Consider the following 25,879-nt stretch of genomic DNA (forward strand, 5'->3'; position numbering starts at 1 on the left):
TTAAACTTCCATCTGATTATCAAGGTCAGATTTCAAACAAATGTTCATTGACATGCATTTGCAAACTGCATTAGCAAACTCTGATAACCGCAAAGCAAACAACACCCAAATGGATCTCTGATTAGGGGTTAAAAGGAGCTACATTCATGATAAAAAAAGTTTAATCAGTCATGTTTACCATGCAATCACCCACGATACCTAAGGTAGGAAAACGCAATACAAAGAAATCAACCGTGAGAAAAATCATTGAAAGACCGATCACAACACTTCAGCACAGAAGCCGCCAGATGGGAAAATTACTTGTGGAAAATTAACAGTTGTTTGTTCCTCTTGGGAACTTTACTGATAAATCTTCCACAGGGGTCTGCATTCTACTGAGAGTCATCTGTCTTTAAAGTGCAAACTCAATGAAGTCAATGGGCATTTGTTTGGTATTGTTACTCTAAAGAGGTGACCATTGTAAAAACAACCCCCCCCCCAAAAAAAAAATCAGACAATGCCTATAGGCCAAACACACAACTCCCAGACCTTTGCTTTAATTTGTGCGAAGCCTATAACTCTGTCTTAATCAGTAAGACAGGATGGGCCAAGCAGCGGTTTGCCTGTTTTATAGCATGTCTTTATCGTAAGGAATATTTGTGCAGTGTGAAGCGAACATTAGTTCCTACACCAGCTCTAATCTACCCCCTTCCTTCCTAGCTTTGTATCCTGTGAGGGTGTGAGGCTTTTTCAGTGGGCTAATTCATGGTGGAGACAAACACAGGCTGACAGGCCTTTAAAAAAAGGGCAGGCGGGCCCCTTTTCACATGTCACTGTCCTCTTCAGGACCCTTTTCTTTTTGCTCCCCCACACTAATGTGCAAGTCTGTGTCCTTCTCATCCATGTCACATTTGATTAAAGATCAGTGCTTAATAGAAGAAGATCAATAGTGTTGACATACAGAGTGTCAGGATAGGTTGCAACCTCTAATCAGAGTCAACTATAGCAATGCTGTAGGACTTGTGAAGGACAATGTTTGCCAGCGTGTACTGAAGCTACACAAACATTCCGGCAGCATCCTGCCTTATTGTGTGGGATTTGTTATTGTTTGTTACGGGGGTTTTGTGGTGTTGCAGTACGTGTACACAATGCTATGGAGACAAGAGTTGGGTAAAAAATAATAGATGAAGAGTCAATTTGCAAAAGCCATAGACATCCACAATAAAACAAACAAACAAGGGAAGGTATTTTTCAATCTGCGGTGTGAGTAGGAATCATAATTTGGAGGGAATTCTTTTAAAGGGTAGAGACTCAATTAGAGCTTAAGTGTATGACATCCCGACGTGTAGATGCTAATTGAGACACCACTGTGCTCACCATCTCTCCCAAATAGTGTTAGAAAGCTGCACTGGGGTAGAAATGTTGTTCATGTCTGGGACGTCCTCACTGTTCCTTTCCTCTTTGAGATAGTTTGCTAAAAAATAAAATAAATCTTTGTCTTGTCTCAGAAGTTGACAGAAATTTATTGTCCAGACATTCACTATATAAAACGATTTTTCCAGACATCACGTAAACACAACTGATGTGTCTATACTTTCAGAACAAGTGGTGTTTTACGGTCAGCCAAGAATCTGTTTCATCGATTTCAGTAAATTATTCACAGCATCCGCTAAAGCCAAACAAAGACAGCATAGACAGGCTACCTAATGATAACTGGAAGTCCAACCCTCTGAGATAATAAAGGATTAATTGTATGTTGAACTCATACAGTCAAAACTGGCATTTCCTCAACTTTACCTCACTGCTGTCGTATCCGTGGGTTCCCGAAACCGACTGTAAAAGAGCCAACATGTCCAACACAGCTCGCCAACAGCAGGATGAAAACAAATATCCTTTTCTAGTGTAGTGTGTACTCTCTGGTCTAACCAGCAACGGACCTGAGAGACTTAAAAATGGGCAGATTAGACTCAAGAGGCCACCATTCGAGAAGTATACAGAGTTTTCAACGACATTTATTTGTTATTTGGAAAAATTCTCTTATTTGCTGATAAATTTTCCTTCATTACGACAAATAGATTCGGCTCTTGTTGGGGGAGGTGGAGTTTTGGCAAAGAATGGTTTCTATACAAAATCGCAGTTTCCTCTGCCCTTGACTGGGTCTAAATGGGCTACTGTACTTTCATTAGGCCGATCTAACATCATAGAAGTTACTCAGTTTCCCACATGCCACAGAGCCCCCAGAGGGAATTAGGTTGTTTTTCTTTCAAATGATTCCCATAAATGTCCAGATTTCTCGTATGATGCCTATTTCTGCCAACAACCAGCAACAACATGGTTTATTTAAAGCATCTACGTGAAGTTAGTGAATGTCACATGTAGGCTATGGACACTGGGCTTGTGAATGTGCAGATTTGTACAATGGCTTAGTGCAAAGATAGATAACTTTCTACATTTTAAACATAACCATTCATTTATCCTGTTGAATGAATGTAACTGACTGTTTTTGGGGTTTAGGAAGGCGACTGCTGCACCCTTCATTAATAAAGTAGTCCAGACTCTATTACTCTCTGTTGGGCGAAGCTGCTTTGGACTTTCTTGAGCAAGCAGCAGCCTTCACAACAGGAACCTGCCTCAGTACTGTGTGTATGCACTGGTCAATAGCAACAGTAAGTAGTTTGGTCAGTGTGGCATTTTACCAACATTATTATGGTCAGAGAGAGGTCATTTTACCGACACACCCACTCTTCCCGGCACACACTCTCACCCTGTTTCTGCAACAGATGAAAGCCGCACTGATTTAGACTTACCACCCACTTTGAACAGTAAGAACAGAGAGATTTAGGAGCCTAGGTCACTTGTGACACGTCTGTGTTGATAAAAAGAAAAAATCCAAGCTGACTAAAGCACATGTAGAGCAGAGGTTCTCAAACTTCTCCGCCTTTGACTCCAAAAATAAAAGGTGCCAGAGCCTTGCAACTGCAATTATCCCTAAAGGTGACTGAAGCATACAAATGATATGGAGCTGGTTCACACAAAAACATGTCAAAATGTTGCCTGTGGTGCTGCAAATTGATTTGCTACAACTTAAGCTGTCGCTAATCTCTAATAATCACCACAGCAGTCACATGGGGGCAAATACTTTTTTTCTTCTTCCCATTTTTAAGTCTTTTGTAACAATTATGGCTAAAATAAGCTGTTCCTGTTTGTTTTGAACTTTAACTACTCACAACCCCTTCAAGGGCTCCTGACTTCAAGTTTGGAAAAAAGTGATCTATAGTGACCTCACAGAAGGACAAAAATATATTGAAGAACAAGTCAAGCCTCAAACCCACTCCCCCATGTACTGTTTATGATGCCATTACACTGATCTACATCCCATAAACCTACCCCTAGTTTATTAAAAGAGAAGCACACTATTAGGTGTATGTATACAAGACATACCTTCTAGCCAGAAATTAAAGAGGTCCACCCACTACTCCATGTGTAAAGTTCACAAAGAGTAAATTATCTAAAAGACTGAAAAAAGTCAGTAAGACAACATACAAGTGTATTTATCTGGGACACATGTTACATGTCTGGTGTGACATACTGTTCCCATAATATTCAGCTCACTTTGATGTAGAAGACAAATATTTTGAAGACATAAATGCAATAGTACCCCATTTACTGTCAGCTCTGGATCCTAGTGTAAACATTACTGAAAAAAATATAAATGCAAACTGTGCATTCTTTTTTTAAAAGCCTAAATAGAACTGTCCACTTGTATTGTTCTGATCCCTTTAACAATGTGTGTAGAGGCGATAAACATTGAACAATAATGTTTGTCAGAAGAGAGCAGTAATCTTCCACTCCTACCCAGTGTGACGGAGCAGCTAAAAGACAGATATGATCCACCTACCTTCATCAATACTGAACAATGGCTGAAGTCTATTTGATCCTCTTGGTTGCAGCTTGAATAACAGAGAGGAAATGTATTCAGCCTTACAGTCTTAAACTCCAGCTATTAATACTGAAGCATTGAAACTTATGTATAAGGGCATAAGGTGGACATAAGCAGTGTGGCAGAGATGGCAGGGGAATACTGAATCATTTGGCTGAATACCAGCAGGGAGTCAGCTGTGCTATTCAAGGCATTACTGCAACATCTCTGCATCAAGCACCAGAGCTGCTGGATGTGACACAAGACTGAGGGCAAGGGAGCTGACGCCTACAAAAAACCCAGTTCTGATATAATGGTAAAAGAACATCATATCTGGTTTTATCTGTCACAGGGAAACACTCAGAGAAACACAGTAACTGAAATGCAGGAAAGCTCCAAGAATTGTGGGCCGTCACTCATGGTGAGGCCATTATTGTAAATAATGCATGCAGTGAACATTTTCCTGCTCACTTAGGGTTTTGGGACCTGTGATCGTGGGAAAGTAAGTCCAACACTAAGTGTGTTTTCATTGCTTAAATAGCTGGTATGTCACAGCCAAATGGTTTAACGCATCAATTTGTCGATCAGTCATAATAGAGGCTTCACTCGACAGGTAGAGAAGACAGCATCAACTTTGTGAGAGAATTGCAACTGTCTTCAACAAAAAGCCAGAACGGTGGTTAGCTGACTTTGCTGAAATTGTCCAGATATCTTAAACAAAATCTCCATCCTCAGTGATAGGGATGGGTCAGGTTTTTTTTAAAACATTAAATTATAAAATGTAATACTTTACATGACAAGAGCCTTGTATTGTATATTATTGCGTTTTTTAAGAACACCTGATAGTAAGTCATTTGTTATGGTGGTGGTAATGCAACTATAAGCTGTTTGCCAAGTGCAATTAAACAATTAAGAAGTACATGTTACTACCAGGTACCAGTAAATTGTGTGTGTTGTTGTTAGATAAAAAAGCAGAAACATACAGCGCCAAAGACTATACAGTCGCCAAAAAGTTATGTGTATGTGCTTCAAAGAAAATACAAAACTGTAGTGAAGTCGGAATGGGTCTCGCTCTCTTTGAGGATTTTTGCTTGAAATGCCCATCCCCACAGATCAGAGGGTTGGACAGATAAACATTCAGAGCTCAGAGCTGGGAGTAGGTGGGTGTAATCCTGACTTTACAAAGAGCAGATGAGCGACCCAAGCAGCAGGTGTGGTGAAAACATTGGTGGTAAAAACAAGAGATTCTTTTCATCTGCTACAGTAAGACTGTATGTCACAGCTCTTTGTGTACTACCAGTTGAGACAACACTACAGATTAGTTTACTCTCTACAATCAGCACTGCCAGTATTTGACTGGTGGGTGTTAATAATCTCCCACCTGGGTGGTAGGGGGTGTGTCAGTGCATACAAGCAACTGTGTGCTCATCCCAAACATCATAACCACCCGACAGCTGAGTGACCCAAACAAACAAGACTGAGCGGTGAAAAGCAGCCACACCTGTTTCCCATAACCCCGGTGCTCCTCTCCCGGGGGATTCGACTGCTGACTGTGCACATCCTGCGTCTATACCTCTTTAATATGGACTGTGAAGCCACATTGTATCCCAGTGACCCTAGCCTCAGTCACACACTGCGATCTGCTCTTTGAGGGAAAAAAGCCTGACTCCTGAAAACAGCAGGCAGAAAATGTTTCTCTCTGTTCATTCACAGTCGTTAATTAACCATGGAAATATCTGGAACCATTTATACCGGGCTGTTTCCGAAGACTCATTGACTGAAGCAGGCAATTCCTGTCTATCCAAGATGTCTTCAACAGACAAGACATAATAGCGAAAACACAGTGAAAATAGCACAGCTAATATTAGCATTTTGTATATTTCTAAATGTTCCCCCTTTTCCTGAGAGTTTCAAACGGCTAATTACCATATACTGTTTTTCTAATGACGGGTAACTCCCTATGTTGGTCTGAAGAGGAAATAGAGACAAAAATTAATGCCACCAGAAGCACTACTATAATTGGCTCATGAAACCAGACGGTTGGGTTGAAAGGTTGAGGCTGGCACGGTTCTATATTTGGAACGTTTGTACCCATGGAAAGTTCAACATTACTCTGACTCTCAATGCTTTTCAACTTCCCTCACCTGTCTGCGGCACTCAGCCCCAAAGTCACTCAGTCATAAAGAAGCTGTGAATACTTGAACGTTAAGTCACAAATATTTAGTAGTTTCTTTTTAAAGTTACTTCCTAAAACAGTTGCCCTTTAGGTTTTAGCAAATGTCACTCCGACATGAGTAGATGTGCTTTGCATTGTTTGGTTTGCATTACATCACATTTGGTGCTAGCTTGTATTTGTGGCTCTGGAACTGTGTATGTTGTATTGACTCAAAATAACTCACAGTGGCCATATTCATGAGGATATAGGTACATATCAGTCAGTCAGAGTCTAGTGCTTACTTGTTTGAAAACAATAAAGCTTTGGCTCGTAGATTGTAAATAAAGATGGACGAAACATCTCCACTTCCTCCTGTTGTACCAAAACTCAGCTATAATGCTTGTTTAGTCAGGGTCACTCAGGTTAATGCTAAAAAACAACTCAATTATCCTCATTCCTAAAGGAAACAGTTGGCTCAAAGTATTCAACAACCGACTGCAGTGTCATAAAAGTTTTTATTTATCCCTGTGACAGCCAAGTCCATGGCTAAAGCCAAAACAGGAGGTCACAGCTCTGAGTTTACTAATGGACCACCAGGGAGCAACTTGCCATTCAGAGCCTCTGACAGTCAGTCACATCTGTCGGGGGAAGAGGAAGCAAAAGGGTGGAGTCAACAGAAGCTGGTGACCACAGCCTGCTCCCTGAACCCCACACACAGCCTCCACGTCCCACAATAAAGCAGCAACTCATCTGCTGATGGCCCTCGTTCAAAAAAAACAAAAAACACTGCATGCATTTAATGTGATTAGGCGTTTTCAGTCTGCTGCTTCACAACTGAGATTTAACATCAAAAGGGCGGCTCGGATGGAGGCAGCAGCTGCGACCCACAGATGTGCTGCTCAAACTTACTTTCAAGCACTTTCTTGATATAGCACATGACCAGTGGATAATTAACAGCAACCAACGGTGAAATTTTGGCATCTGTGGATATATTTAGTCAGCACATCACAAGTCTGCCTAGCTTACTAAGTCACAGTTATGGATAATCAACTATCATTTGAAGAAGACTGGCTGGAGGAACGGTAAACACGTCAACTGAGTCAAGTAAAATACATTATAACTGCAGATTTCTCAGCTTGATAAAACGTTGAAATGGTTTGGCAAATAAGTGTATCTCTCCATTTATAACCTGAATTTACATTAAACAATAAGTTTTCCAACAACCACCCCCCCAAAAAAAGATCCCAAAAAAGTATCTATAACCTGATCTGCCCTTTAACATGTGGTGACACGCTATTAGAATTAGATTTTCTGAGACAAACCTACTTTCTTGGCTTCGTCCTCCTGTGAATTATCAACCAATGAAGCACATTAACATGAGTTTGACGACCAAATCTGATCTGTCAGTGCGCTCCTTTTTCAAATCTATTTCTGTTTTGAGTCTGTAATTTCGGTGGCTCCATTACTACATTATTTATTTAGATTGTGAATCATGCGGCTCCGAAAGAAGAAACCGCAAAACTACGGTCTTCAATTACAGACCTCACAGCCTGTAGCCACGCCTCGAATGAATCCCCTCCTCACAACCCCGTCAACATGACAGGGAATCTGATAATGACACAGTCAAGGAAACTGACAACACTATTTTGTGTCACAGAGTCCCCCCCTGAACACTTGTGCTCTGCTTGACGCACAACAGTATGCCTGGGTCTCTAGCCATGTGTTGTTGAGAGACAAAAACCTGCACACGCTTCTTTTCCAGATACAACAACAACAAAACTAACCTTGTGCTTATTAAGCTGTCAAGGTGACGATCTGGACTGAAAACCTGCACATGCATAGCACCGAGCAACACATGTTTGGAAACTCATCAGCTTGGTTCGCAGCAGAGAGTTGTTTATCAGTTCGCTGTGTTGATTTATGAACCAGTGTTTTGTGGGTAGGGACAAAAAAAGTATGGTATGAAGAAGAGTCTGTAAAAGTATGTGTTGTGTGAGAGAGCGTGAGACGGAGATGACACTAGTGGCACCAGCAGAGACAATACATACTAGAGCTTGACTGATGAATCTCCTGCGCCAAAAATAAAATCAAGAAAAAAACATCTGCCGATAGTATCTTGTCACCAACATATCTCGTCTAAGATCAAGTCGTAGAACATAGAGGCCAAAGATACGTGTGTGAGGTCAAGTAGTGTCTCCAATGCACATTTATCACCATATAATCACCACCATGATCACAATTCATAAAAAAAAAATACTTTTGGAGATTCTTATCAAAAATATTTTGTGAAGTTATGCATTTATCTTAGGTTGGCCCCCAAATATCCATTTCAGTCTGGCTCTAGTTTACATACACAAATACTATAAATTGTCATATATCGATATCAGTATTGGCTTAAAAGATCCAGTACTCGTTCAGCTCATTCAAACATTAGTCAACAGATTACTTGATAAACATAAAATCAGTCTGTGCTCATTTTAATAATGAAAGATTTGTTTTGAATAACTTTCTTTAAGGTGAAAACGCCAAACGGGAGATTAAACTTTCAGGGTACTCTTTGATTGAGCGATAAATGGAGAGAATTACCTTATGATTAATCCTAAAAATAACCATTGATTGTAGCACTTGATAGATGGTGGGAGTCTGTCAGGTATTAAAATTAGCCATGCAGGACTTTTTTGGTAGAAGCTATCGAGCATGACATATAGAGCGAACACAAAACAACAAATGGTGCATTCCTGAGCAGTATTTACTTAGGTATCCATCCATCTGTGTTTGCCCCCTCTTTTGTCTTTGCAGGACATGTGTTGTAATCCCAGCTCAGGACTGGGATATAGACGGGCCCACCACCGCCGCCCCCCTCTCAGCTTCATGGCCCGGGACGGTATGGAGGCTGGAGGGTGCTCTGGTTGGCATGCAGCCCAACTGCGGGTCAATACTTCCAGAGACTGTGCGACTGCAGTGCATGCCTTGAAATATGTCTTCATTTCCCCTGCCACCCCTCACGCCCAGAGCAGAGGGGGACTGCGCTGCTGTCTCCTCTCCTGTATCACATAACGTTTACCCCACCACCACCACCACCACCACCTCCATCTCCATCTGAGTCCAACCACTTGGCAAACTTTTCACAAAGGAGCTCCTCTCTGCTCCCCATAAGTGACACCCATATTATTTCATGTCGCTTCTATTTCTGGACACCGCTAACAACTGCTGCCTCTCTACGTGCCTTTGGAGTCGTTTGAGTGGGAGAGAAGGCAGCCGGTATTCCCTCGTCACACACACACACAGAGTAACGTTAGCGAAGTCATGATGTGACACACTGCACTACTTTATAATGTGCAGCCGGTATGTCTCCTCACACACACGCACACACACACACACAGACACTTGTCTCTCTATAGTTGCGAGGACACTCATTGGCATTATGGACTCCCTAGCCCTTTACCCTACCCATCAAAACTAAAGGCTTAACCCTAACCATCAAAACTTAATACCTAACCTTAACCATCAAAACTAAATGTCTTACCCTAACCATCAAAACGAAATGTCTAACCCTAACCATCAAAACTTAATACCTAACCTTAACCATCAAAACTAAATGCATAACCCTAACCATCAAAACTTCATACCTAACCTTAACCATCAAAACTAAATGTCTTACCCTAACCATCAAAACGAAATGTCTAACCCTAACCATCAAAACTTAATACCTAACCTTAACCATCAAAACTAAATGCCTAATCCCAGTCTTAACCATCAGAACTAAATGCATAACCCTAACCCTAACCATCAAAACGTAATGCCTAACCTAATTCTAACCCTAAACCCAAGTCTTAACCCTCAAACAGCCCATTGAGTTCGTGAGGACGAGGCAGAATATCCTCCACAATGATGGTATTGAACCAGAATTGGCCCTCATACCTATAGACACACACACACACACACACACACACACACACAGACAGACAGACACACACACACTCAGAGTACCGTTAGCTAAGTCATGATGCGACACACTGGAACTACTTTTTAACAACCACTAGCTAAACATCTGCGCGTACTAAACAACACAACTGTGCCTGTGAAGTTGTGTGCTGTCCGGAGCGGGCTGGGGGGACACGTTAGCTCATGTGTGTAATTAGCAGTTCGCTGTGTGGCCGTAAGTTCCCGTTAACTATTGTTAGAAATACGAGCGGAGAAGAGCGAGCGACGTGTTCGGCCGAGCCGACGCCGGGAGCGGCTACTTTCCCCCGGCGACGCAATGTCAGGGCTGCCCGCGGAACCAGAACCGTTAGCTCGGGGGAAGCTAGCAGCCTGCGGACGGAACCTCTCCAACACGGCGGCTTGAGTCCGTGATTGTGACGGACACACACTCCCGCAACTTCGCACCCCCCCCTCCCAGCCGGTGGGTTCGGGAGCAGCGCGGAACCAAAAAGCGACAAAGAAGCCGTAAAACTCACAGGTGAGTCCGCACAGGGCGAGCAGCGACGCCAGGAGCCGCAGTCCTCCGCGGGCTGGGAAAGTCCGTCTGCGCGCTGGTGTGTCCTCCATGACTCCCGTGTGTGTGTGAGTGTGTGTGTGTTCTGCTCCGCTCTCTGGTTCACTGTGCTGCTGCTGCTCTCCATAGCGACCGAGCCGCGTGGGCTGGACCACTGCTCTCTCACACACACACACACAACCAGACACACACACACACACACACACACACACACATACACATACACACACGTCACAGGACCCCCGACCATTCCCATCTGATTTTACGTCTCCATATTTTAGGTATCGAACACACTGTATTCAACAGTGGCGGATCTAGGTTTTGTCCAAATCAGGGGCCGTAGAGGGGCCACTATTTACAAGGGCTGGATGTATACTGCTCAAATTGGGGGGGCAATTAGAAATTTGGTGTGGGCACCTTTTCACACAGTGGACTTAGTGTTAGTGAGTTAGTGTTTTTCCACGTTTTCAAGAACGCGTCACATTAGGAAATTCAACCAAGCCGTTGTATTATAACTATGATAATAATAATCATTATTATAATTCAATTATTATTTATTACACGTGCCATGTACATACTACGCGGAAGCACACATGCAGGTGATGAGTTGCTGTAGGGAAAGCTGTGAACGGACGATGCTGCAATTAAACGCAACACTGAAGATTATTTTTACAAGATAAACAGCCCGGTTTGCTTTAGTAAATGGGCAAACTGTGTAGTGTTTTGGTTTTTTGACAGCACCTGAAGGCAGCACCAAAAAACGAAACCTATTACATTGTTTGTATTCTCAGTAAGTGTATGGTTTATTTAAAAGGAAAGAGACCACTGACAGGACAGGGGCACCTCAGGGGCCAATCCAGGGGCCAATCCAGTTTCAGCTGGGGGCCACAGTGCCCCGTGGCTCCGCCCCTGATATAAGAGAACAAACATGAGAAACAAAAGACATGAACTTGTCCGAAACACTATTATCGTAGCTTGCACAAGTCAAGAGGAAATGTGTCATTTGTTTCCTCCTTTAAATTTACGGGAAAAAAAAAGACAAATCATTCCTATGTTAACCTCTCTCTATTTTTATCCATCTAATCTTTATTAAACTTTATTTAGCGCCGCCTGATGCCTACAAATCGGTTCTACTACAATGCCCTCAATGGTTGTTAAATGTTATGTTTATTATGTTAATAAAGTTTTTTTTAAGTCGTTTGGCATCTGCTGTCATTTTTTTAACTTTCGTTTCTCCCTGTTGTTGTTTTCCATCTCCCTGTTGTGCCTGTCTGTTGTCATTGGTGTGTCTTTGTAGCTGTTTTATGTCTCTGTGTGGTTGTTTAGTGTTTCTTTGTGGTCACTTCGTGTCTCTTTGTAGTCCCTTTGTTTTGTTCTCGGCCATTCGTGCCTGTTTGTGGTAATTTAGCACCTAAGTTTTATCATTCTTCAACTATTGGTGGTTGTGTTGTGTCTCTTTGCAGTTGTTTTGAGCGTCTTTGGGGTAGTTTAATGTGTATTTGTTGTCTTTGAGTCTCTGTAGCTGGTTTGTGTCGTTATGAGGTCATTTGTGTCGTTTTGTTGTCATAATGCGTCTCTCTGAAGTCATTTGTTATTCATTTCTTTGGCTTTCATACACAATTACAGACAGTTTATCTATATCTTTCGTTTAATAATCTAAAATCTATAAACTAGTCACATGAATGTCATTGAGTGAAAAGTACAATGCAGTATTTCCCTCTAAACTGTATAAAGTATAAAGTTGCACGAGATGAATCTCAGGTGAAATAGGTAAAGTACAAGTAAATGTACTTACCTATTTCACCTGATTTGACCTTACTACTACTACTACTACTACTACTACTACAGCTACTACTAGGCCTACGCTATTAAGATAGCTAGGTTTTTTTACTACTGCCACTAATAGCTGTAGTAGTAGTAGTAGTAATAGTAGTAGTAGTAGTAGTAGTAGTAATAATAATAATAATAATAATAATAATAATAATAATAATAATAATAATAATAATAGTAGTAGTAGTAGTAGTAGTAGTAGTAGTAGTAAGGTCATAGTAGTGGAAGGAATCACAAACATTCTTATATCAAATATGGATGAAACAGATTTATGTTTCCTGCTTGTCCCTCATTCATGACACATTTTAAAAGCATTGACTTTTGCTGTGGGATACGAGTAAGGTCGGGTTACCAGCTGGATAACATGAGCAGCTGCCTTAAGGCCCCAGAACCTCAGGGGGGGTCAGAGGCTCCTGGTTCACCATGTGGCAATTAGTTTGTGGAAATCTGATTAATCGAACATTTGTTTGGTAATATCATTTGCGACACCGAAGCACAATATAAACTGAAATGATTAAAGCCCTGAACTGACACCTGCATTGTTATTCAAATTTGATTCAAGGCTTTTCTTGTAGATGAGCGTCAAGTCTAGTTTTAAGACCTATATCATGTCAGTTTATTTTGTACTTATGTTAATCATACTCTTTAAAAATGGGCCCAATAAAAATCACACATTATTAATGCTTAGACAGAATGTAGGAGGGACAGGGTTGGATGAGCCCATAGAGGATTAATCCCACACTGAATAGAATTGAATATGAGAACATAACTAGATAACAGTTTAACAGCGAGACAGTTCTGTGTTTGATCCCTAATGGACAACCAGGACCTTTCTGTGTGGAGTTTGTACGTTCTCCTTATGCCCCTGTGCACATGTGGGATTTCTCCTGCTTCTTCCCTCAGTCCCAACACATGCTGTTTAGATCAAGTGGAGACTCAAAGTTGCCCATATGTGTGAATGTGAGTGTGGATGGTGGTTTGTGTCTACATGTTGGTCCTGTGACCAGCTCAGGGTGAACCTCAGGGTGGAATCCCTAAAGGATGTATGGATGATTAGCATTTACATAGGGGATTCTACACTGTCTATTCTCTTTCTCATAAAAATAATCAAAAATAAAAATGAAACTTTGTTCAGATCGATGTTGGGAATTCCTCTTCTTCTCGAAGAACACCTGTGAAAACTGATATGACTCGCACACTAAACTGCAACAAACATTTACTATTTAACTGTGATGATCTTTTTCAGACCAGTGACTGAACAGATAAAGGTTTATTGTCCTGCTCAAGGAGCCACTGGACCTTTTATCTGTCTTGGCAGGTTCTCTGGGGATCAGACTTGTGAACAAGTAGTTACACTATTGAATGTTTTCATACGCAGGGTCCATATTGAAAGCTGATATAAGTCTTGTTTTCATTTGACACAAATTGAAAAGCATAGATAACACAAGTTTAAATAGAAAAAAAGCTTTCCTTGCTACTAAAAATGAAAAGTAAAGCTACAAAACCTGTAGTGGTCTATTTAGCATAAAAGAAATAACAAGATATAGAAAGTTAAAGAACAGCCAAAGAGGAGAATATTGTATCTACATTTTTAGCCTTTACACTAACACGATGAGGAAGACAGAAGTGATTGTTGTGTAGGAGTTTTCTGAGGCACATGTTCTGTATAAATGTGTAACCAATGTCATGAAACTATCGTAAAACTCTGGGGGAAAACAGGAGGAAGTGAATGTGAAAGTTGGTACAAACCCCAGGAGATGAGCTGCTGAAGGACGAAACAGCCACATGCAACTGAGGCATTTGGCAGATTTCTGTTTCTGAAAGAGCGAGGGAATTTGTGTCTCAACACAGACACTGTGGCTGCTCTGCCCTGAAACAAAGTGGTAATAAAATACTCCCCTGCATTGTTCTTTTCTTTGAGATAATTACAGCTTTCACACATTCAGTAATCCAGCGCCGCATGCAGCACGGTGTTATTATCGTGCACTGTAGCTTGATAAACCTGCTCACTCAGCAGTTTTAGGCGGACATCATATTTAGTCACGGAAGATAAGCAAAAATTCTCGTCTCAATGTGGTTCTCACATATTGAGCTCCCTGTTTCATTCTGCGGTGACATCTTCATGGCCAGTGTTAGTGTAGGAGTCCTCACGAGGGGATGTGAACTCTGCAGGGAGCCTCCATCTTTGGCAAAATTCACCACGCTCCCTCTCCGAGTGCTACAGCCGAGCTTCAGTGTGATTAAAGCATGACCCAGGAAGTGTCACCACACTGTACCCCCTGCCTTTATACCCTCTGGTGGTTTATTTATACCCTCAAAGAGCCATAAATCCCCAGGTGAAAGTGCTGCCCTTTTCACCAATCAATCTCCCCTCCTGGGCCACTTTGCATTGGAACTGTAAAGTCAGTGCAGCGAGGATGCTTGTGTCTTTATGAGATGATAAATCACGTCTTATTTTCGTCCATAAAACAATTAACGTGTTAACGATATCACAGATTTGGATGAAAAACTTTCAGCGAGGATCATTTCATACCTCAGGCAGAACTTGTGCCGCATAAATGCTGCATAAATGCTCAGTCCCCCAACATTAGTACTAAATAGTTTATGAGCATTTACGACCCATGACCTTTGTAATTGTGGTTACCTCATTTAGATTTTATGCTGCAAAAATACTTCTAGGTAAGCACTATTGCATTTTCTTCCAGTCAGGCAGGGCTGCACTGGCACCACCTCTCCTGTGACCAGTGTGTGCACGTTCACACAGTCTGTCTGGGACATTTGGTTTTACAGTCTGTGAAAACAGTCTTTGTTAAACACAACATTCCTCACTAGCCGGTCCTTGCACACCTCAAAACCTCACACACCAAACACCCCCACCCCCCACACCAAACACACACACACACACACACAATCATGGTCTCATCCCCTGCAGAGGCCTGACCATCCAGAGAAGGAAGAGGTCACCTCACTGCTGACGCTACACACTCGTGCCTGCAGCTCCACATAGGTCTTCCCCATAATGAGCTCCCTCTTACAATGACCCTCTGCAGTGCATGCTGACCTTTGGAAGGCATACGAGACAATTAGGAGAGCGTACCTGTTACAGAGCATATTAACACTGCTGAAAGATAAGGCAACTGTATTTGGAGGCAAACATGCAGGTTATATGTATATTTTTAAAAGTGTAGTTACTTTTCTCCAATATCTATGTACTGAAGGTGCATAAGTGGGAAATGAAGATGGCGGAAGTTAATTACAGAGTTTGGATATAAATGGATTATAGTTCATGGACAATCATACTGTTATTTACATCATATACACATGCTGGCTTGAAACAAAAAGCCACATGCAATTGTAGGTATATGCACCAGGGTCTGCAGTAAACGCCAAAGAAAACAGTGTAGGTCATAACTTTTACTATTGATAATTTGTACAACATGAAATAATGACAAATAATTACATTTCAATTGATGCAGAAACATAATATTGTATTGGAGTAGATTTAGATCGCCATCTGCTGGAATTAAAGGGTAGGTTCATAATTTTTAGGCCTGTAAATGGCGACTGTATGAACATACTTAGGTTTTCCATCATTCCTCCTTTTCAACCTTTTCAAACGGCCTATTCAGATCTCATGTAGACAAATATCCACAGTATTTCTTCTGTGTAAAAGTACAAACATTTCCCAGAATCCATCTGAAGCTTTCAGAGGCCTCATTGGTCAGAGTTTGACAAATCAGGTAACATTCTTTTCACAGGACGAGTACTTTGGATTTTGTCAGCCTCGGATTGGAGGGTTACTACAAGTGAAGCCAGCTTTCATGTTCATGAGGGCATTTGACTATTTTCTAAGACAGACTTTACATTTTTGTGACCCTATCATTAAGCTTATAAAGCAGATATGTAAAAGAAGATAAACAGAATAACTCTTGCATCATGAGTTAATCTGGGAAATTGCTATGCAGCCTGTGAAGTTCTACTTGCACTTGCTGTCCCACACATAAGCCTAAACCTGAATTAGACTAATCAGTATAATTGTGTCGCAATCAAATCTGTCCAGTTATGGAATATACTCTTCTTTTTTTTTAACGGTTAATAAAAGAAGGATGGTTTGTTTTCTGTCATGTGAAAGTGTAGAAAGAGATGAGGCTGTAGATGAAGTGACGACAGCTCGGAGCTGAGAAACGGCCTAAAAGCTCCGTGGGAGAAAGTCAGGACATGGGTAATTTGCAGTGAAGGTAGAGCTGTTGAGTGAAAGAGAGATACAAATAACAAGTAAAGCAACACAGCCTTTATAGATGATGGTCTCAAAGGAACAGGTGAGAGGGAGTCAGCAGGAAATTCAACTGCACCAACAAAACTTAACCATTGAATAAATGTGTTATTTGGCCAATTGTGTGGTGTGTCTTGGTTTCAGGGTGTTTATAAAGTAGCTTCTGTCACATAAGCAAACAGAATATTTACCATTTCCATCATCTGGCAACAACATGAGGTGGAAACCTTGTTTTACATCAATTCTTTGTACTTGCTAAATATTTTTCATGCTTTTGAATCTGCAGCGTCACAACAATAGCATCACAATACAGAATCTGATCCACGCATCACTGACGAAAAACTAAAAATTCATAGAGTAAGCATGAAATTCAAATGCTAAGTTTAAATTTTCTGATGTGAAGACAAAAGACAAAACAGTTTTATGTCTTTATACTGCGTCTTGTCTTTATTACAATTAAGTCTGACAACATATCAACAAAAATCAAATGCAGGTCAAATCACAACACAATAAACAGAAGAGAGAAAACAGAAAACTGCACCAGCAGTTGATAGTAGTCTTCAATGAACAAACCAGATGATTGGTGAGATGTTTGTGATCATTTTGTGTGATTCAGAGTCACTTTGAGCTCATTGTATGACAAATGAGACATTTTAAATCAAAAATATAGACCCAAAATGGAAGAAGACAGTGTAGGAATGAAAATGTTAGTTTTATTCTCTGTTTTCTGATACCTCTGTGTGTTTGTTTTAGTCTTCTCTCAGATAAGCTTCAGGAATCTCCTCCTCATCATTATTCTGTACGGAGGTAGCCTGCTGTGCCATCCTTTGAATCTCCATTACTTTTGTCTCGGCCAACTTCTTATCTGCGTCCGCGGACAGCTTCTGTGCCTTCTCCACCTGCGACATGGCCACCTCAATGTTTGAATTCATCGTGACGGACGCATGCTCAGCTCCTGGAAACACAAAGAAGTAAACACAAAGTTCAAGGGTTGAGATTACACCACCTCGAGTTCGGGCATTAGGGAGGCGCTGCTGTCCATCATCTCCATTGTGCTTTTCACAAAGTTCCGCTGAGTGGCAGCAAATGATCCGTACACTGTCCAAAGTGTAAGACTGACAGCTGATGAATAAGAACAGGCCCAAACCACAAAGTACAAAGCTTGGAGAGGATTATTCAAAACTTAACACTTATACTGTTTTACAAGAACCCTGAGAAAACCGGCCTCTGCACTGCAAATCCTAACAGCAAACATCCTTGAGTTACAACACACACATTTGATCTTTTACACACCTGATGTGTATGCTGCCTCGGCGGCCGTCTCACACATCTTGACCGCGCTGATCCAAGTTGACTCGAAACGCTTGCATTCATCCTGTCTGTCATTAACCTGACAGTACAGAGAGAATTATAAAAACGTCAAACAGGCCTGCTGTGATATTTACAGAGTGGTTATCTATAAATTACCTGAAAAACAGACATGTTTAGAAATACTTTTCAACAAAGAGAACAATATAAACGAACTAACCTCTGCCCGCTGGCCAATGATCATCTGCCAGATTGAATCCTCCTCGTCTTTACTCAGTTTTCCCAGTGAGGTCAGGTAATGTCTTTGCAGAGCATTGAGTTTGTGCACAGCCTGTTCACAAACATAGGGAGAACGTGCACGGTTTACATTTAAATCAAACACCAACTATGGTGACAGAGGAGCACATCAAAAGTTTTCAGGAATATGGACATTTCTTTAACTGTAGTTGATAAATTCAGATTTTTGAATGTCATGTAATGGGAGTGAAAGCCAAAGTCACAGAGATCTACATTCTGAAATCAAACCACAACTCTCAAAACTGCTTATCTATCAATTAAATAAGTGTGGAATTATATATAGTTGTAAATATTTGTATTTTTTGGGTGACGTATAGACTCAACCCTCACCTGCTCTGCTTTCAACCCCTGAACTATTTTAAGTTTAGGGTAAGGCAAAAAACTGACAGATATTAGTTTATATATACACATATAACAAAACATGTTAACATACATAGGAATTCAATAAGGAAAAAACTGTTGACCAATAGATGAAGACTTACTTTTGAATAGTCAGTGATGGCATCTATGAGAGCTAAGGTGGCCTGTGAGAGAAAAGTGGTTGAACTGTCTGTAACCAGAGATGCTGCTCGTCTGATCAGAGAGTCATGAGAGAGCTGTTCAACCTGCAGCACAGACACGGAGGGAAACAGAGAAAAAGGTCAGGACAAACTAGTGGGTCAAGAATCACTCCGGTCCTTAACTTCAATACAAGTATTGGTTCAACAGTGAGGAAAATAAACCCTCAAATAAATAAAGTTTAAAGTCCTAACGTCTTCTCAACAAATGAGAAAAACATGCTCCCTGTGCATCTTAATTAATGGATCTGATTAATTATGAAAAAGGAAAAAATATTCAGTTATATGAAAATGTAATTGAATAACCAACACCAAGACTTGTGTGAAAATCTTAAACTGCAAAGTAACAAGTAACAGCAATATTTATTTTTAAAATGTAGGCTTGAATACCTCAAGTTGTACTAAAGTTTTGAACTTAATTACTTTTCACCACTACAAAAAATACAGAGGATAAATGTGTCCTGTCAGTTGAATTCTGTATATGACTGTAGTAATTTTTACATGCTTCTGTTTCTGGCCGGTGACAGACTCACCTGTTTGAAAGGTACAGCACACAGACCACCGCCGACGGCGAAAGACGCTAAACTTGTGTAGAGAACATTTGTCCATTTCCTCGGTTTATGCACTGCAGTATTTTTACAGTTGAACAGGACACGAGCAGAACTCCTGAAGAAAAATAAAAATGAACGGTTTTAAATCAGAACAGTCATTTCCTGTTTAATTTAGGATTAAGAACGTATCATCATATTTCTTTGTATGATTTGGAACCAGGACAATGAGACAAATTGAAAGGTTTCTATTGTCATCAAAGGAGAATGAAATATGACATAATAAAGTAATGCTATAATATACACATTGGTAGAATTTATTCCTCCTTCCCTCAAAGAATATCCAGTGGTTACTCATTTCCCTATTGGTGTTTGTTTACATCAGCGGTCTCTTCATTTACAGTATTGTATTTGTGTCTGACTTCAATCAGGAAGTTGCCCTGTGACTCGGTGGGAGTTAGAATATAACACGAAGATAATACTTCGTCCTCATATAGTGACGAAGACATGTAATATATTTATTATCGATCCACTTGTGTACGATTGTCTAACAACAATAGACACAGTAATGTCAATGTAAAGCGAAAGAAAAACAGACTTAATGAGTCAGCTCCGTCGTCAGCGCTGTTATCAAACTAAACCTCCTCGTTCTCCCGCGTTAGAGTCAACAACAGCTCGTGATGTTTAAGAGGCAGATATTTCATTGTGATATTAACAGTTAATTATTCATTTAGTTTGTTTAACTTGATCTGTCCGAGATAAACATCTCACCTGAAGAAGTAGGCGGCTCCCCTCCTGACCGCGGCCATGTTGGTCCGTCACAATAAAGGGTTCGTCCCGCTGAGCAAAGGTTCCGCCTGATGGTAAACACTGAACGATGGTGCCCCCTCATGGTAAAATATAATATAATATAATATAATATAATATAATATAATATAATTTAACATAACATAACATAACATAACATAACATAACATAACATAACATAACATAACATAACATAATATAATATAATACAATATATTTTTATACAATACAATACATAATATATTTGCATACAAAAAACACATGAAGGGTTAATGGCTTATGATGCTCTGTCAAAGATTAAACTACTAACAAGTAGAAATTAAATTTTTAGTTGCACTTGTTTAGTTCATTTTTGTGCAAAAATAAAAAAGCCAGAAATCCATGGCTCCATCTTCGTAATACGACAATTTGCTCCTTTTCTCCCACAATCATTGCAGAAAGTGTCATTTATTTTAAATAGTTTTTAAGTTTGCACTGTGCAGTAAATAAAATAAGCAGTGAGGAGGTGCAATCTGGGTAATAATGATTCAATTTCTCTTTATTTTCTACCAGACAAACAATCAATTGATCAAGCAAGAAAATAATGAACAGTTTTTAACCCAATGAGTTGCAACTGAAAAGTTAGGATTGATTTGTTGCACCAACTGTTTTACTTTTAAAATGCTGCTTACGTTCATGATGATGACATAAAGATGATGTATATAATACATTATTTATATAATATGTCAAAGAGGAATATATGCTCTCATTTGTGGTTTGTGGGAGATAAAAATAACTTTTAGACATTCCAAATATTATATTATATATATATATATATATATATATATATAACACAAGTATGGATCCATCCACCAAGCCCATTTATCTGCATCCATGCAAAAATGGGTTCTATAGGCAGACAGACAGACCTCCTAAGCAGGGATAACAGAGCAATAGAATAACTGAGTCACAAAGTCACTAAATACTTTTAAAGTATAAGAACATGTAAAATAATGTTTTAAATAATTAATCTTTTAATTGGTGGTTGTACTATCAAGACTAATTCATCATATTCTCACAGACAATGAGACAAATTAGTAGTTTTGCAATTTAAAAAATAAACTTGTGTCCTTCGTCCTCGCAGAGTCCAAATCAACACCAACACTTTAAATAATTAATGAACCAATTAAGTTGATGAGTTTCACAGGGGTTGGTGGCTCATAAGAGACTAACGAGGATCAGCTCATTAGCATCACTATTGTGTTTAGAGTCTAACTCCACATGGAAAAAAATGACTGCAGAGTTTCACCATCAGAACAATATTCCCTCTTGATACATCTGTGTCTACTGGGTGTACAGATAAGAGCTACAATTAAAAAATTGCCAAACTTTAAAGTATATTCTTTGGACCGGTAGTGTGAAATTTGGATTAAAAGTATATGGAATATTATGTTTTATTGTACATGACACATAAAAATGAATATCCAATGAGCATTGTCCAAATGTAAAAAACTATTTTAAATGCAAAGCAGAGACGACTCAACATACAAAGAATATATTTATCAATAAGGCTTCTAATCTTCCAAGAGCTTTGAAATATTGAAGCCCAACTACTCCGGACACGAAATCTCTTTCCATCACATCACATTGTAACTATGGCAAATCAATGTTGGCAGTAACTGGCGATGATGACACTGTGGTGGGTAAACTTTTATTTAGTCTTCCCCTTGTGGTCGTGGCAACTTTGAATGCCACGTTACTCCAGAGATGGTTCGGTAAAATGAAATCTCTTATATCGATATATTTTTGTCACATTTATTTAACTTACAGTATTTGTCATATACTACTGATGTGTATTGTTTTTTTGTTTTGATCTGTGTAAATTCTAGTTCCAGCTTTGAGATCCTTTTTATTGAATTTATAAGGCAGGTGTCCAAAAACTTTTTTTTAATGTGGTTACAAATGAGACATTTATGGCTAAAAACAACTCTTTGACAGAATGAAGAATTAATTACAGATTCATTTTAGTTCAGGTTTTCATCACACTTTTCCTCCATCAACATTTTGCTAATCACAAATCTGGTTGTGTATAATTTTCTACATGTTGTCATCTGTGTACACTCTGGTCACACGTATTACTCTTCACCACCATGCACTTCCTGCTCCTCATTCAAGGCCTCAGCTCTGAGGAGCTGTTCATCCTTCACATGTGGCAGGGTCACCTCAGGTCTGCCATTGGTCAGCTTTACTTCCTGATCATGTGCATCACCATTGTGTTTTCCTACGCTAGGATAATGTAAGTGTCCATGCAGTGTTAAATCTCGGAAAACAAGAGGACATCAGATCTGTGCATCATGCTCAGCATGGCTGTAAATTACAGGATATAACCAATATTTAACACAAATGTATTAAATGGGAACATGAAAAAAGTAACAATGTGACAAAGGGGTTGTTTATTGTGACGCTACAAAGAATTATTACATCAATCACCTCAACTTTTAGTAAATTTGTCCTTTTGGTGTGGGATCAATAAAGTCTTATCTTTAATTTGACCCTTTATATTCAACTTATGTAATAAAGTTACTCGGAAATAGTTGAAATACACAAAGTGGCCGTTTTAGGCATACTTTGATTTTGAGTGAGTCCCTCCAACGGACAAAGTGAGTAACTATAGTTACTGTCTCCTATGAGGTGTGTTGTTGGCGGATGTTGTCGCTGGTGACACTGTGGTGAGTTAACGTTCATTTGACGTTGTGTTATAGTTGCCGATATAAAGCCCTCACACACAGCTCCTGCTCAGAAGGCTGCACAGAGCACAGCTGAACACCTTCATGTCATGTCACTCCAGGGAGGGTTTGGTAAACTGGGTCTTGTGCTCATTTGTCCCCTTCTAATTATTTGTCCATGCACGACGTACTAAAATAATGTGTATCGTGTTTGATACCTGTTGATTCAAATAGAGATCATTTGAGCATCTGTTCTTCAGTTCTGCATCTGGTTTTAGAGCTGAATGAAGTGTGGCAGTGTCTGAAGGGTTTTTACATTTGGTTGTGACAGACAGAAAAATGGCTGCTAACATCACCACAGAGTACAAGATGAATGATAAGATCATGTTGATTCAGATCTTTGTCGTCCTTTTTCTCTGCATTAACCTTCTGCTGATTACGACCTTTTTCACCAAGGAGTTCTTCTACACCACCATGCGCTACGTCTTATTTGCTGTCACACTAATGTCCGACTGTCTGTTTTTATTCATGTCTGACATCCTGCTCATTTTGAACTCTCGCTATACGATACAAATGTGGTTGTGCCTTATTATTTATCTCGTTACGTCGCTGTACTTTTTTGTGACACCGGTCACTCTGACGGCGATGACCCTGGAGCGCTACGTGGCCATTTGCCTGCCGCTGCGTCACGGAGAGCTGTGCTCCCCACGCAACGCTCTGCACGGCATCCTCATCATCCACAGCCTCAGCTCTCTGCCCTGCATCGTTTTTCTCTCCATCTTCTTTGCATCTGCCACCTACGGCTCCTACACCCAGGGCAGAATATGCTCTGTGGAAATCTTCATCTTACACACGTGGCAGGGTCACCTCAGGTCAGCCATTAGTCAGTTTTACTTCCTGATCATGTGCATCACTATCGTGTTTTCCTATGTTAAGATAATGAGAGCAGCCAAAGCTGCATCAGGAGAGGACAAAAAGTCCACATGGAGAGGACTCAGAACTGTGGGGCTTCACGCTTTCCAGCTGCTCCTCTGCCTCATCCAGCTGTGGTGTCCATTCATAGAAGCTGCGTTGCTTCAAATCAATCTCATGTTATATATCAATGTCAGGTTCTTTAATTACATTACTTTTATTCTTGCTCCAAGATGTCTGTCTCCTCTCATTTATGGCCTCAGGGATGAAATGTTTTTTCATGCCCTGAAAAGATTTGCTCTCTGTGGTTTGCGTAAGAAACACTGATTTGTATCGATTAACAAATTGTCCTGATGTTATATTATGAAATGTTTTTTTGTTTTTTTTGCGTCTCTGGCTTGATTTATATTGTTATTTTATAATTTTTTAAAAATGTAAATGAAATATTTAGTTGGATTTAACAACGAAAATGCTCCAATAAATCATAGATATGTCCGGGGGTGTTGAAATTAACCATTGAATAACATCCAATCCCACTACTTGTATTTTTACTGACAATATTTGCAAACATTGTATTAAAGTCAGCCACACAATTAATAAACTCACCCCCCATTTCATTAGATAAACTTCAGCATGCTTATCTAAATAACTGAACGAATGGTGTTTTTAAATATCAAATATTCTTTATTTGTTACAGTGAAAACTGTCTTGAAAATAAATGCTTTTAAATCTATATTTTGTATCTGTCTGCGTTATTAACAGTGCAAAGTCTGTCAGGCACCACTGCAGTGACACAACATAATGTTTGATCTTGCACCGAAATGTCTGAGTCCTCTCATTTACGGCCTCAGGGATGAAACCTTTTTTTACAGCTTGAAAAACTCTGTATCTTTTGGCTTGCGGGAAACAAAGATTTGAAAAGGAAATCAATAATTTATCAACAGAAATTTCAGCATTCAAGTGTGAACCAATACTTTGTCATTTAAGTGAAGTTGTTCATTTGAGGTGAATTGTAGGTTTCTGCTCTCATTTTAAATTATATTACATTGATTAAATACCCTTTGGAATTTAAATGTACAAGCAAATATGACTTATTATGATATGACTTAAAAGGAGGATTATATTATAATCAATGTAATTCCTGTGTCTCATATTTGTTATCTATGCCTTAAATATAACAGTTGTAAAGTTTGATGAGATATATCACGAATAATGAATGTGCAGAAATCAAAATCACCCATGTATTGTATGGACACTTTTATATTTGGATATAAGGATTATGAACCAAGTCCAAACTTCACAGATGAATTATATAAAGTAATCGAAGGGTTAAATGAAAAAAGAATCACTGGGCCAACTTCTTCTTATAGTTGCTGAAGTCCCGTAGTTGGTGTGTGACAGGAAGTCTGCTTAACCCAAGTTACAGGACAAGAGCAGGTGGTTGGGCCTGGAAAGAAATGTGTTATTCTCTCTATTCATGGTCAGTGTATCATCAAATCAAATGTGAGGATGTTATTTAAGTAAAAGAGTTGCCAAATGTTGCTTCAAGCAAAGTGAAATCAATATCCAATGACCATTGTCCAAATATAAAGAACAATTCTTAATGCAACGCAGAGACGACTCCACATACAAATAATTTATTTTCCAACAAAGCTTCTAATCTTCCAAGAGCTTTGAAATAAGGATTTTAAATTTCTGTTGGAAAACAAATTTTGAGAAGCCCAACTACTCAGGACACGAAAACTCTTTCCAGCACATCACATTGTAACTATGGCAAGTCAATGTTGGCAGCAACTGGCGGTGACAACTCTGTGGTGGGTAAACTTTCATTTTATCTTCCCCTTGAAAGTTCTTATATCGGTTTATTTTTGTCACATTTATTTAACTTACAGTATTTGTCATATACTTCTGATGTGTATTGTTTTTTTGTTTTGATCTGTGTAAATTCTTGTTCCAGCTTTGAGATCCTTTTTATTGAATTTATAAGGCAGGTGTCAACATTTTTTTATGTGGTTACAAATGAGACATTTATGGCAAAAACAACTCTTTGACGGAGTAAAGCATTAATTACAGACTCATTTTAGTTCAGGT

At 39.7% G+C, this 25,879-nt stretch overlaps 3 protein-coding genes across 4 annotated transcripts in view; 1 reads left to right on the forward strand and 2 right to left on the reverse strand.

Annotated features, from left to right (window-relative positions):
• The window catches only part of nectin3a (nectin cell adhesion molecule 3a), a 30,706-nt gene extending 19,907 nt beyond the window's left edge, over positions 1–10,799 (reverse strand). The window contains exon 1 of one of the 2 annotated variants that reach the window (XM_034604427.1): positions 10,514–10,799. In XM_034604427.1, the coding sequence (XP_034460318.1) occupies positions 10,514–10,604 (91 nt within the window). In that variant the 5' untranslated portion in view covers positions 10,605–10,799. The remainder of the gene's footprint in view (positions 1–10,513) is intronic. The other variant, XM_034604426.1, reaches the window with a different exon arrangement.
• Positions 10,800–17,078: 6,279 nt separating this feature from the next.
• On the reverse strand, positions 17,079–20,251 carry LOC117773121 (diablo homolog, mitochondrial-like). Its single transcript, XM_034604819.1, has 6 exons — positions 20,136–20,251; positions 19,350–19,482; positions 18,742–18,864; positions 18,183–18,293; positions 17,948–18,044; positions 17,079–17,609 (listed from the first exon to the last, which is right to left on the reverse strand). The coding sequence occupies exons 1-6, from the start codon at positions 20,171–20,173 to the stop codon at positions 17,404–17,406; spliced, it is 708 nt and encodes a 235-aa protein (XP_034460710.1). The 5' UTR covers positions 20,174–20,251; the 3' UTR covers positions 17,079–17,403.
• A 2,537-nt stretch (positions 20,252–22,788) lies between these two features.
• Positions 22,789–24,115, forward strand: LOC117773077 (odorant receptor 131-2-like). The gene has a single exon (XM_034604772.1). The coding sequence runs from the start codon at positions 23,216–23,218 to the stop codon at positions 24,113–24,115; it is 900 nt and encodes a 299-aa protein (XP_034460663.1). The 5' UTR covers positions 22,789–23,215.
• The last annotated feature ends 1,764 nt before the right edge of the window (positions 24,116–25,879 follow it).

Source organism: Hippoglossus hippoglossus, chromosome 13 (genome assembly GCF_009819705.1).
Source record: "Hippoglossus hippoglossus isolate fHipHip1 chromosome 13, fHipHip1.pri, whole genome shotgun sequence".
Taxonomy (NCBI): Eukaryota; Metazoa; Chordata; class Actinopteri; order Pleuronectiformes; family Pleuronectidae; genus Hippoglossus; species Hippoglossus hippoglossus.

Coding starts and splice junctions, on each gene's coding strand:
- LOC117773077 (XM_034604772.1), top strand. CDS start 23,216: ATGGCTGCTAACATCACCACAGAGTACAAGATGAATGATAAGATCATG.
- LOC117773121 (XM_034604819.1), bottom strand. CDS start 20,173: ATGGCCGCGGTCAGGAGGGGAGCCGCCTACTTCTTCAG. Junction 19,483..20,135: donor GGAGCCGCCTACTTCTTCAG/GTGAGATGTTTA, acceptor ATTTTTCTTCAG/GAGTTCTGCTCGTGTCCTGT. Junction 18,865..19,349: donor GTGCTGTACCTTTCAAACAG/GTGAGTCTGTCA, acceptor TCTGTGCTGCAG/GTTGAACAGCTCTCTCATGA.